Source organism: Cupressus sempervirens, chromosome 8 (genome assembly GCF_028749045.1).
Source record: "Cupressus sempervirens isolate cs-2001-9-10 chromosome 8, ASM2874904v1, whole genome shotgun sequence".
In the NCBI taxonomy this organism is placed as follows: Eukaryota; Viridiplantae; Streptophyta; class Pinopsida; order Cupressales; family Cupressaceae; genus Cupressus; species Cupressus sempervirens.
This window is the reverse complement of record NC_143125.1, coordinates 32,108,963-32,122,418: the sequence shown is the minus strand read 5'-3', so window position 1 is coordinate 32,122,418 and position 13,456 is coordinate 32,108,963. Positions and strand designations below refer to the sequence as shown.

The 13,456-nt window shown below is 34.7% G+C and overlaps 1 protein-coding gene across 2 annotated transcripts in view; it reads right to left on the bottom strand.

Annotated features, from left to right (window-relative positions):
* LOC149541441 (octanoyltransferase) overlaps positions 1–12,541 on the bottom strand; it is an 86,807-nt gene extending 74,266 nt beyond the window's left edge. For both annotated transcript variants that reach the window (XM_089796699.1, XM_089796700.1), the window contains exons 1-4: positions 12,511–12,541; positions 12,181–12,392; positions 2,887–2,940; positions 2,693–2,768 (exon numbers count right to left, since the gene is read on the bottom strand). In XM_089796699.1, the coding sequence (XP_089652825.1) occupies positions 2,693–2,768; positions 2,887–2,940; positions 12,181–12,246 (196 nt within the window). In that variant the 5' untranslated portion in view covers positions 12,247–12,392; positions 12,511–12,541. The remainder of the gene's footprint in view (positions 1–2,692; positions 2,769–2,886; positions 2,941–12,180; positions 12,393–12,510) is intronic.
* Positions 12,542–13,456: the final 915 nt, after the last annotated feature.

The following is a 13,456-nucleotide window of genomic DNA, read 5'->3' as shown; positions in this document are numbered from 1 at the left end:
TTCATTGATTAACAGAGGAACAAATGTGTTCCTTATAAAGAATTACAAGGACGTTGTTTCTTTTAGAAACAACGTAGACTGAAGACAGAATTAGAAACAAAACTAGAGACAGGATAGGAAACATTCCTATCTGGACTGAAGACAAAAGAGACAGGATAATAAACATTCCTATCTAGACTGAAAGACGGACTATAGACAAGTAGTTGACTATTATAGAAAGTATAAGATATTATCTTAATACCCTCCCTTAATGGTCAACGTACGAATGTCGGAACATTCTGTGATAATTGAGACCCTCCCTGGATCTACAGAATGCTGAAACCAAGAAGCTTTGCCAGAAGAGTGTTATGACTCAAAATAAGTTGCATTTACAAAACTTCGTTTTTGTGGAAAAAACGGTAAAACCCAGAATCTCACGCAACCTTGCGTATTATAGACAACTTGAAATGATTTTTGAGGAGAAAATCAACAAACCCAGAATCTCACACAACCTTGCGTATTACAGACAACTTGAAATGATTTTTGAGGAGAAAATCAACAAACCCAGAATCTCACACAACCTTGCGTATTACAGACAACATGAAATGATTTTTGAGGAGAAAATCAACAAACCCAGAATCTCACACAACCTTGCGTATTACAGACCACTTGAAATGATTTTTGAGGAGAAAATCAACAAACCCATAAAAACAGAAACAGATTCAGAAGGCGAAAAATGCAGCTTCGCCTTGATCAGGGAGCGAAGAAGTCGGACGCTGCTTAACACCCAGAACAAGTTGATCGGTGTCTCGATATTCGAAGATTGTGATGATGCGCTGCTTCCAGGTTCCATAATTGCGACCATTGAATTTGGAATTATGTTCGAGCAGAATATTTGTCAGAGATGCCATGGCACGTTTTTCAATGAAAATCTGTGAAAATCTGTGAAGGCGCGTTTTTCGAAGCAAAAATACGAAAGACCCAGAAGAATTAGAGAATGACCCAGAAGAGAGCTCGAAAAACCCAGAAGGATTCTACTGTCGTTTTTTGGATCCGCTGGCTCGAAAATCGAGGCACCCAGAAAAAATGGACGACAACCCAGTTGAGCTCTTGAAAAACCCACCAAGAATCTGCAAACAAAATATTTTTTCGACTCCAAAAATTAGGGTTTCGAAAAAAAACGGCCCTAGCTGAAAAAAAGCTTGAAAAAATGGCAGATTTTTCTTCAACGATCGATGTGCATGGACGAATGGGGCTAGAGTGTGCTGAACAAACACAAGCAGACCCGAGTTCAGGAATTTCTCTAGGCCGAAAACCCTAAGCGGGTTTTAGAGAAATTCAACAGAAATAATTTTGAAAAAATTTAAACAAATAATTTCACGAAGAAATTATAAATTTTTTCAAAAAAATTTAAGTAATAGCTCTGATACCATGTTACAAGATTCAAGAAGAGTTGGCAGATTAACGGATTTCCGGATGATTCATTGATTAACAGAGGAACAAATGTGTTCCTTATAAAGAATTACAAGGACGTTGTTTCTAAAAGAAACAACGTAGACTGAAGACAGAATTAGAAACAAAACTAGAGACAGGATAGGAAACATTCCTATCTGGACTGAAGACAAAAGAGACAGGATAAGAAACATTCCTATCTAGACTGAAAGACGGACTATAGACAAGTAGTTGACTATTATAGAAAGTATAAGATATTATCTTAATACTCATCAGACTGCAACAACAGTTAAGCACACAATATTAGACTGTACTTGGCTTCCAATAATATTCCTTGTGCATTAGACAACATTAGCACTGGTACACTGTTAAAACATTTTAACTACCTAACATTAATGAAAAAATCATCATCAACTAATATTTCAATGACTATCAGTGAAGTGCAGAATCAACATTTCCATCAAGAAATACTTTCAATTCCATAGAATGCATTTTATAATGATGCCCCTTTCACTCAAGTAGTTTGGCTGAAAATTCACATGAAGTTATCTGTATTAAAATTTGTCTTTAATTCATTATACCATGCTAAAGAGTGATTAACTATGAAAGAGGTTCCTTAAATCTCAAATACCCTTATATCAAAATGATACTTTGGTTATATTAGTATATCCCAGATTCTATTAGTATTTCTTTATCATTTGAGAAGAGCAAAGAAGAATAGACTAGAAAAAATTGAATGTTACAGCAGGCTCATCTTATGGAATCCATGATCAATGCTCTTTAGATACAACATGCAAAGGGCCTGGTAACTGGGGGCAAGCTGCTGACTGTAATGATTTCAGAAGGATGAAAATGTAAGGATGTCCAACAGATTTCATAGCTAATCACTAGATTTCTAGTATAGCACCGAATTGAAGGACCGGGAACATGACATGAGACCTTATTATTGAAAACATTGACACACGTTAATCCCGAAATTTCTTTAAAAAATTTGGACCAGGAAAATCCCATATCTTTAAATGTCTAGGCATATCTCTATTTTCCTTCCCACCATATATAGGAAGCTTCATGGATATTTTTTCTAGGCATATCTCTATTTTCCTTCCCACCATATATAGGAAGCTTCATGGATATTTTTTCTTCCATAGAGAACATTTTACAAAACTTGCTTTACTCTACAATTGTTTCTTGCACCTAATTAGAACTTTTTCCAACTTTTACTTGCATGAAGCTTAAGTTCAATTGAAAAAGCAAAATATACCTTCTTTTTCAGATCTTTCAACAGCAGTTTCTTCTGCATCCAATTTTTCCCAGGCATCATGCCAGTCCATTACTTGCTGCAATTGAAAAATGCAGTTATAATGATTGACATATGTTTTCATTAAATTGGTTTTTCAGGAAAGCAGCAGCTACTAAAGAAGTGAAAAACATTAGGAAAGAGTTCTGAAGAATAACCTTATCCCTTTCTGAGGATACTGACACATTATTTGATCCTGCTTCATCTTCTGCCTGAAAATAGAAAAGAAATGTTAATTGTGCTGCTTGACACAAAACAGATAATTTCAGCAATGATATCAGACATGATTATGTCATTCCTGTCTAGATGTGTGTGAAATTAAGGATCACAATGACTTCAGGTCATTACTAAACTAAAAATGCAACAAAGATGTAAGCGTTTAGCTAGAAAATAAACTGTGTTAGTGTTGTGGGTGGCTATTGGTTTTCACCCAGCTACGAGGCTTAGTACTAGTTTGGCTTTAAATTTGGAGCATGGGTTGGGGTCAGAACATAAAATTTGGGGATTGAGTTTTTCCATACAATAGCATATAAAAATAAAAAACACATAGTATGCAAAGGAGTAATTAGGTTTGGATTATCACATTGCATCATTTAATAAACAAAACCAACATAAAATTAGAAATACTAAAAGATCAATTACTCAATCAAGCATCAAAACTTATCAAAATAAGCATAACAAACTTACAAAATATCTATATAATGCTTGAGCTGCCTATTCCACTTAAAAATTACAAATTCAAAATTGATTGAAAAATAGGAACCTCGAGAAGGATGTCTCCACATATTTTAGATAGATTTTTTTTAATAGATAAATATGCTGATTTTATTTACATGACTAGCATTTATTTTATTCTATATACCAAAGAGTTGTTTTAAATTATTTTATTTTCCTTTGGAACATTTTAGGAACTTTTTTCTTTATATTTTGTAAGAGTTTTTTTTTTAATATACTTAAGAGTTATTTAAAAGCATATGTTAGCTCTTTAATAAATTTAATTATACAATCACACTATGGCATTCCATCCCTTGCTACCACTATAGTTACACCTCTCAATGTAATTAAAATTTGTAATTTCAAATGCCAACAGTCAGCCAAGCCATCATTTATCAAGCCTCAACATCATACGGGTCTTCAAAAATATCATCACCCTGCATATTGGTTACTGTGCTAGAGCTTGAAATTAAATGAATTAAAAAGGGGACATTTCTAATGATCAGAGCTATGATCCTTCCAAACTGTAGGATAAAGCTAACATTGTGGATACAATCTAGTCACAAAGATCTAAAGGTCTAAAAGGTAGATAGAGATAAAAGGTTCAATCGAGGCCCAATAGAATATTTTCAACCAAGGTTCCTACAAAAATAAGAGGGCATAGATTATATTCAAGAGTTATTCATGAAAAAAACAAGACGAAGGTACAAATTTGAGGCCCCTAATATCTTTGACCAGTATCAAAGGTTGCCAAATGATTTCAAAGCTAGTGTTCCCTTTGATGAGTGCTTGGAGGCACTCGACAACCATTTGCCCAACAAAAAAGGTCTAAATGAATACATAAAGAAAATGGCTAAGGACAAAATCAAGAAACATGACCCAAAAGAACCAACTTTGATAGAAAAGAAACAAATCAGAATCAGAATCACAAGAAGCTAGTAAACCCAAGGAAGTGTTGGTAAGTGTCTGCAATGTCCCCAAATTAGGAGAGCACGAATTTTGCCCTAGATTATACTTTCTATATAAAAAGAAGTAAGGTTTAGGGGTAACTTCTTGTTTTGATTGAGATCTTGCAAGCAAGTTAGGAAACATTATAATCATAATTCATTATTAGGTGTTGTTGAGTTAGAATTAAATATATATCAGATTAATTGATTACTTGAAATCCGATTTAAAAATGTCTCAACCATAGATGTAACAAGGTAGGGTAATTTGAAAGGGTGCCCGTTAGACCCCAACTCTAGGCCCCAGTGCAGATATACAATCTCCCTCCTGGCCTAATGTGGCCCTTGCCATACAAATGAGGTGGTGTACCTAGTGTGGTCTCCTATCACCATTGTACTCGTACTTGTCACTTCTACCACACCTCCACTAGTTGAACATCAATATGCATTGCTTCACCATGATAGAGATCATGAGGATCATTCACAACAAGGTACCCAGAAATTCCATCCTTCCTAAGCCCAAAGGCAGTCCCCTTGTCCCATTTGGCCCCATGGGGCTCTTTAGTCACATAGCATGGGATGGCATGCTTAGAAAGTGACCTAATCACCATTTTCCCTCCTGTGACTGCCTTATTTCCCCTGCCATAGCTGATTGCAGTAGACAGAAAATATAAATTCTATATTACAACATTCATGAGTCAGCAATGAAGTGCATATTAGATCACAGGTATGCAGATGCATGTATAAGTCTGGACGTATATCTACGTAGAACAGTCACATACTAATATTATTCCTCTGAAATGCATATATAATTCAAATAAAGAACAATCGTTTAGAACTTATTATGTAATATATATCTCACATGATACTCATACCCAAGATTGCCAGTCTGCATTATAACATGTTCTGCTTAATGTATTTTTCCCTTCTCTTCCATTGATTGAATGAATGAATGGGGTATAATAGATTGACACTCCAATGGTTGATGTTAGAATGATGAACTGATTGATTTCAAAAACATTTAATGAGTGATTTCTATCCCAAGATGAGAATTGATTGATGATTATTTGATTGATTGTTTATTCACTTTGTTGAGTTGATCTTTGCTAATTGATTGATTGTTTATTCACTTTATTATATTGATCTTTGATAATTGATCGATTGTTTGATTATCATGATGCATTGATGAGTGATGATGTATTGATGTTTTCTTGGAATGATCTCCCTTTATAATTTATAAGTGAAAGGGCACCACCTTTCATAAGATTTGAGTGACCACTTTTCATTGTTGCCTTTGAGAATAATAAATTATTCTCCCAATTGATTCCCCTTGTTGATTTTGTGCCCTTCTTCAAAGAAGTTCATCTCTTTTAAATCTCCTTTGAGTGTAGGAAGTCCCACTCTTGCATTTGCTAATGCCCTTAAGAAAGGATCACACCCTTAGGTTATAACTAAATACATCTGTTTGACAACAACTGTTGCCCCTTTCACTCCCTATCTCTCATTTCTCAAATCTGTCTTACAACTTTTCGAATCTGCACATATCCCATTTAAGATCTGCATATCTTTTCTTCTAGATCTAAATATCTTATTTTCTTCTTTCCTTCTCAATTCTTATTTCAGACCCCTCCTTATACTTCTGGTCTGAATCTGCTCTAGATATGCTATATTCTTTCCCCCATTACATTTGATCATTCTTCTCCTTCTTCTCTTCCCATGTGAGAAAAAGATCATGCTTCTTCATCATGTCTGCCTTTTGGCAAGAGTTGCAACCCTTCATAAGTCTCCCTCTTCCAAAAAGTCCCATCCCCGTCCCCAATGGCATTTTTGATATGGCAAACACAAGGGACATCCTCTAGCCATTCCCAAAAAATCTTAAAATCTTCAAAACATTTCCAAAATGTGTTGCAGAAGTAGAATATGCCCCAGGGACAGCCAGATGCCCCTGACAGCAAGGCAACTTTTTATAATGTTTGAAGAAAAACATTCATAACATAAAGAAAAAAAATCATCACATTAAAAAAATGTTAAATATATCACAACAGCAATAAAAGCAATTGTGATAGGAGTGAAAGCAGTAACAGTAGTATAAAAGAAATAAATATATCATGATTCGTTCATAGTAATGTTGAAAGTTATATAACAGTAAAAATTAACGGCAATGATTTAGATTCTGAAAGTCTCAAACTTCAAATTTTTCAATATGGTATTACTGTCAGTCATTAGTGAGCTGCAAAACAGTTTAAAGGTGCATTGGCCATGGTCTGGTACACAGTGGTATTTTATGATAACAGTGGACAAACAGGAAAAAGGGATATGGTTAGCAGGCTCCGGCAGGCATCATCCAACATCATTTTAACGATGTCACAATATATTGCTTCTGTTATTACGCCATCCATTAACTTGTAGAAATATTTCTCCCACTCTCCCTTGACCAATAGTGTCTTGACTTAGAGTGGAAGATTTTCCCAACAAAAGCAAGAAGTAACTCCCAGAACTTTCAGACTTCTCTTGCTTACTGAGTTGTAAGTCCTTTTTCTTCATAGTTCCCTATTGATATTGCGCATTCCAAATATATGGGATGACATGCTAAACAAATCTTTATGATCTATCACACTTGATGATATAGGATCATCAACATATACATTACCCATATTAGAAGCTCTTATCTGTAAGACTATTCCCACATCATTATTTTTTTACCCAAAATGTCCGAATAACAGTTTGCAATGCAAATTTTCCCGAAAGCACATTTGTCCAGACCATTATCAATTGGATAAATTTAAAATATTTGATTTTCATCTTTATACAAGGTTACATGTCCATCCCCCTAGAGCACCCAAATCCAATTCCTGCCCAGGTTTGAGGTCTGAATCCATTACTCCGGGATTGAGGGCAGGATTCATGATTTCACCTTTGGGTTCATTGGGGACAAACCTAGGACAACACATGACAAATTTTACGTGTTTTTCTTCTTCTATTATAGAGCTTTGTCATGTATCCTTCTCAACAGATCTTCCACTATCGACATGTTTTAGTTCTTCAAATAATATCTTCCGAATGTCTTCCATGGTTGTCCCATCACAATGTTCAATCACATTAAAGTAGGGCAAAATATGTACACTCCTCTAAAATATATACAGCCAGATTTGTTTCCTTAGTGAAAGAAACAATGGTTGCAATTTTTGCTTCAAACTCCTCTAGATCATTATGCCTGCACCTATGGGCAATGGCTAAGGATGCAGCTCTCTGTTGTGCTCTATCTGATATTCTCAGGTCAAAGTTCGTTCCACAACAAATAATTTATACATATAATTATTAATACCAATAATTTCATCAAATACATTATAAATTATTATAAATTATTAGTATTGATTAATACAGTAACAGATATATCATAAATTATATTTATAAGATTATTAATATTAATTATGTATACCTAACTGTTCATTATATTAATATATTTTTATATTTCACACACACTTATTCATATATATGTGTACATACATACATATATATGTATATACATTTCTATATCAGTGTAAACTAGGATCCTTCCACCAAACCGCCACGAACCGGGATTAGGGACGTCCACGGGACAAAGACTTGGCATTCCCCAAGTCCCCCACTGTCGCCTTCTTGCCATCATCTTACCATCAAGATGAGGGGGCATTCAAATGTCCCTGAGACATCCAAGGGATTTCCCGGCATCCCTTGACTGTCCCAGGGATGTTTGCATGTCCCCCGTCATCAGATGGTGCCACCATGAAAAAAAGTTAGACAATTATTTTTTAAAGTTTTAACTTTTATATTAGGGTTCTACTTGAATCCTAAGAGGAGGTGGGTCTCATTTTGGCCACTCTAAACCTACATAAGCCCCTCCAAACTTCACTATTTTTCTCGGATTTCAACTTATTTGCTCTAGCTGATAGAGAAGACTGAAAAGAGTGCCACAAGTGATTGGAGGAGTGCAAGAAGTGATTGCAAGTGAAAGCGGGGCAACAAGAAGAAGAAGAGGAGGAAGATTCTACACCTTCCATGAAGAGATCCATCAAGCACAAGGTAGGGTGTTTAGAACTTTTTTTTGTTTTATTTCCTGATTTCAATTTCTAAAAGTAAGTTTCAAGTTCTTTTAAAATGTTGAATATTGTTTCTAATTTCTAAATTCTTGTTGAAATTGTTTTCATTTTTTTTTTCTTTTTATTGTTTCTTGTCATTTCTAAATTAGGGCCTAGGCTAGAACTAGTTTCTTAATAATCTTTTTCTATTTTTTAAATTATTAATTAGGCTGAAAAAAACTCATTTTGTGAAATGCAGTGTCAAAAAGAGCTCTCATAGTCATAATATCAATGGAGATGAAATGTTAGTTCAGTCTAAGGATGCGGATCTTTTAGATTATGAACTTAAGCATGAGGAAAGTCTTATCACTAGTGGACCACCTTCTATAGATTGCCCCTCTCAGCTTTTGATACACTTTGCAGGGTTCCTTATGATCACAAGTCTCCTCTCAAACAATTTGCAACAAGAGTAACAGCCCAATGCTAACAAGTGGTGGCACAAGAAAATGGCAATGCAAAGTTTGTGGTGAAGGATGGTTTGGGAGCATCCCTAGAGTTAATGCACACTTGCTCTTTGGACAAGACATGGTGTGAGTGCAAGTATTTCTGATAGATGCTAAAAATGTCAAGTACAAAGTTGAGATGAATAAGCTTTGTGGTGTTCTTAAGGATAGCGCAGTTGCTGTGCCTACTACTTTGTCTGCTAGGCACCATATTTAGGCAATTCAGTAGTTACAGGGGCAGCCACATACTTCTACTCATGTCATGCATCAGTAAGCAAGACTGTTGTCAGGGTCAACCTCAGGACCTTCATCCACTCATTCAGCAGGGGAAGGCAAAGGCAAGGGGAAATGCTGAGCAAGAAGTTCATGTAATCCCATAGCTGATTTGTTCGATGTGCAGTTGAAGAATCAAATAGAGGATTCCATTGACAAGCTCTCTGCTATGGCATATCATTACATTTAGCTCGATCTCCTTATAATAGGAAGATGATGTCGATGGTGGCAAAAGGTTTGCATCATTTGTTCCCCCAAGTGAGCACAAGTTGAGGACCATGTTCTCGGATGACTAGTTTACCAAGATCAATATTTTGATGGAGCAGATGAAGGCATGTTGGATAGACTCTAGATGCAGCATAGTTTTGGATGGGTGGACAGATAGTAGTCAACATCCACTCATCAACATCATGGTTGCATGAACAAAGGGTCCATACTTTTTAAGAGTTGATTATTTAGAGCATCACAAAGATGTTGATTTTCAACTTCAGGTAGTCGTTGAAGCTATTGAGGAGGATGGGCCACAAAATGTGGTCCAAGTAGTGACAAATGCAACACGTGTGCACAGCTACAGGAAAACTGATTGAGGCAACCTATAGACATATTTGGTGGACTCCCTATTGTGTGCATGCCATGAACAATGCACTCAAGGACATGGGGAAGATTGATTGGATTAGAGAAGTAGGCAACAATGCAAGAGATGTGCAATGTATATCTGCAACCACCACACTTCACATGCACTCTTCAAGAGCTTCGCGAAGGAGTTCTTGAAACCAGTTGAGACTAGATATGTACCCTATTTCATTCTTTGTGGGAGAATCCTTGACTTGCAAAAGCCCACTACAACTCATGGTTATGATGCAAGAATGGAACCGATAGGATGGGGTCAGGGCAGAGGAGGGGAGGAGGGTGAAGGAGATGGTGAAGAGTGATGAATTATGGAGCAATGCAAAATACATAGTCTCTACCATCACTCCAGTTTCCAAGTCATCATATATGGGGATGGAGATGCACCTAACCTTGGACAGGCATATGAGTGCATTGATTCTATGCTTGGCCAGATGAGAACAACTGTGCAAGAGGAGTACCCACTTTAGCATTCTACAACGAGTACATTCAACCAATTATTCAGCTTAGATGGAACAAGATGAACCCTCCTTTGCACATGGTTTCTTATGCATTGAATCCTAGGAAGTACATGGCTAGGCTTGGTAGAGTTACAACACTTCAAGATTATTGGGTGAAGGCAGGGCTCTTTAAGTGCATCGTAAGATGTATGATAATGAATTTGCTACCAAGATTCGCACTGAGTAGACGAAATTTGCCACTCTTACATGTTATTTGGATGCAACAAAGATGGATATCAGAACTATGGCACAAGAGAATCTGATTTTGTAGTGGAGATGTCATGGATTATAGAGGTCAAAGATTATCACACTAGCTATTGTCTGTTGTCTCAAGTTTCCAGTTCTTTAGCAGCAAAGAGGAATTAATGTAGTCATAGCTTCATCCACTCTATTAAGAGGAACAGACTTTCCTCTAAGAGAGGGGAGAACCTAATGGTTGTACACAGTGTCTTGCGTATCATGGACCACAAAACACCAAGGAGAGCCTAGCAGCACAATGGGATGTAGAATAAGAGGATCCATCAAAAATTGATGAGGATGAGATTGCAGCAGTTGCAGATTTAGGGCTGGTTGGCATTCCTTTGGCAGATATTGACTGTGAGAAGTCCAGTATTTCAATTGATAAGGAGTTTGCCTTTGGGGACAATAAGAGGCCTCCCTTCACTACATTTTGACATGATTTTGTAGTTTCTTTGATATTATGCTACTCATTGTAATCATCTTTATGATATTTTTTATATAATATAAATCAGAATCTTCTATTTGCTGATAATTTGAATTTTTTAAATTTAAAATTTTAATAGCAATTAATAATTCAATTTTCAATGCTCAAAATGAAAATTTTAATGTTTAGTGTTCAATATTCAAGTATATTGTATTTTATATTTGGTATGTTGCAATTTTGCTATGCTCAAGCATTTGGCATTATAATTTATTAGTTATTATACTATTGCATTATATGTATCCACCCCAAATTAAATCCCTTTTTTTCCGTTTTGGAAACCCTTCCTCATATCCCCAAGTGCCCATGTTACATAGGTATGTATACATATATGTATATGTGTGTATATGTATGTGCATGCGCCTATATATGTGTGTATATATGTATGCTCTTGAATTGACAAACCCAAAATGAATCCAACACCCTAAAAGTATTGTGCAAACCCTCGAGCCCCAACCTGAGTTTGAAACCAACCCGATAAAGTATGTCTTTATGAAAGAAAAAGGAACAAAGTCCATAAGACTGACCTACTGGTTTAGTCGTTGAGAATGTTCAAAACCTTTTCCAAATAGAACCCTGACATGTGTAGGTTTGTAGAATTCGAAAAACAAAATCTCGAAGAAAAGAAACATGAAGAAATTGAATTAAAAACTGAGCATTTACGAAATTCTTAATAAACAACACACACTGCTACTGAATTATGGAGCTTGACATGTCAAATGAAATAAGTTCCTGTGATAAATCATTCTAGCTGTCACAATGAAGACCGTGTTTAATTCCCGTGTCACAGATATATATGTACAAATATTTAGTGCTGAACAAATCAGGTACAAGTTGTGGTGAATTTGAAGAAAGAGATATTCCTCGGTGCTGACATGAAAGCAAAAAGGTCTTGGCATTTCCACAGAAAGTAAAGAAGGGTGCAGAATTCAGGAGTTCTGACATGAAAATAATCTTAAATAAACGAAATATGAAGTAAATTGCAACAAACAAAGAGCGCATTTGCAATATTCTTACTCAATTTCATTTTATTTTATTTTTAAATCTCATCTCAATTTTCTATAAATCTAATTAGGTTATAGCATGGGGTTTGAAAAGATTCACATGATTACCCGGTAGTCGCGGGATCGAACCACAGGGAACTGATTCAGAATTTTTCGAAATTGTTCCTCGTCCATATCTTGCGGGAATAGACCGAGGGTGAAAAAAAGATCTGCTATGTAAACAATAATAACAATGATATTGTTTTCTCGTATTCTTTGCCCTATTAAGGTACTCCCCAGGCTTCAAATTCTTTGTCGGAGAAAGACACAAATGCAGAAGGCTGTAAAGAGAAAAACGCAATTATGCTGTAAAGTGCGATTGCTAGATATGATTAAGGATTGAAATCATTTTAGATTTTTCAAAATTTTCAAAAATAAATAAGAAACCGCAAGTATTACACTAATGGTGCAACTCAAATGCGATCACAGTATCGCTTGTTTGCAACAGATTGAGGCTTTTATAATGCTAGAAATAATTTTACGATGTACAATTTATGAGATGGGAAGGTTAAGGAAAAATACATACATGTTTTTGTTTCTGAGTTTTGTATATAGTAGTTATTGTTGTGCACTCACAAATCAATCATATTTATTTAGTATTTTTCTTTTATTTGATTTATTATATAATTGATTTATTTTAATATGATAGGTTCAATCAATTTGTAATCTTAATGAAATTTTTCAATTAATACGTTGTTGAAATAACTTTTTAATTAGAAGAAAACAAATCATAAAAATTGTCGCATTCTTTCTTCTATTTTTTGCCTTCGCCAAACTTTTGAAAGATTGTTAGAAGTAGTTAAATAAAATATGACCATAAATATCATGATGAATATACCAAATCTTTCCACTAACATTTTAAAAAAATCAAGAGTAGTGTAATTTTGTATTTTACAAGCATTGTATCAATGGCAATGAATTCAATTAGCAATCTCATAATGCTTTAACTATGTAAAATTACGGCGTCAAATCAATTAAAAGATAATTAGTCATTAAATTAATATTTCTTTATCATATTAAATTAGGCTTAAATATTTATCTAATTATAATATTTATCCTTTGTTACATATATTGTATATATTTTAAGGACATTACTAATAATCACTCTTATATTTATTAAATTTTACTAACACCTAATACTTGTTAAAATAATAAATTAAGTTATTATTATACATAAGTACAATTAAATGAATAAATTTATAAAGCTACTACTAGTGTTTATATTCTTTTACCGATATTTTAATTATTTTTAATCTTAGTCAATAGAATAAAATAAGAAAATTCAAACAAATGATTTATACGATAATTATTTTAGCTATATTCTAATTATTTTTTAGACTAAAAT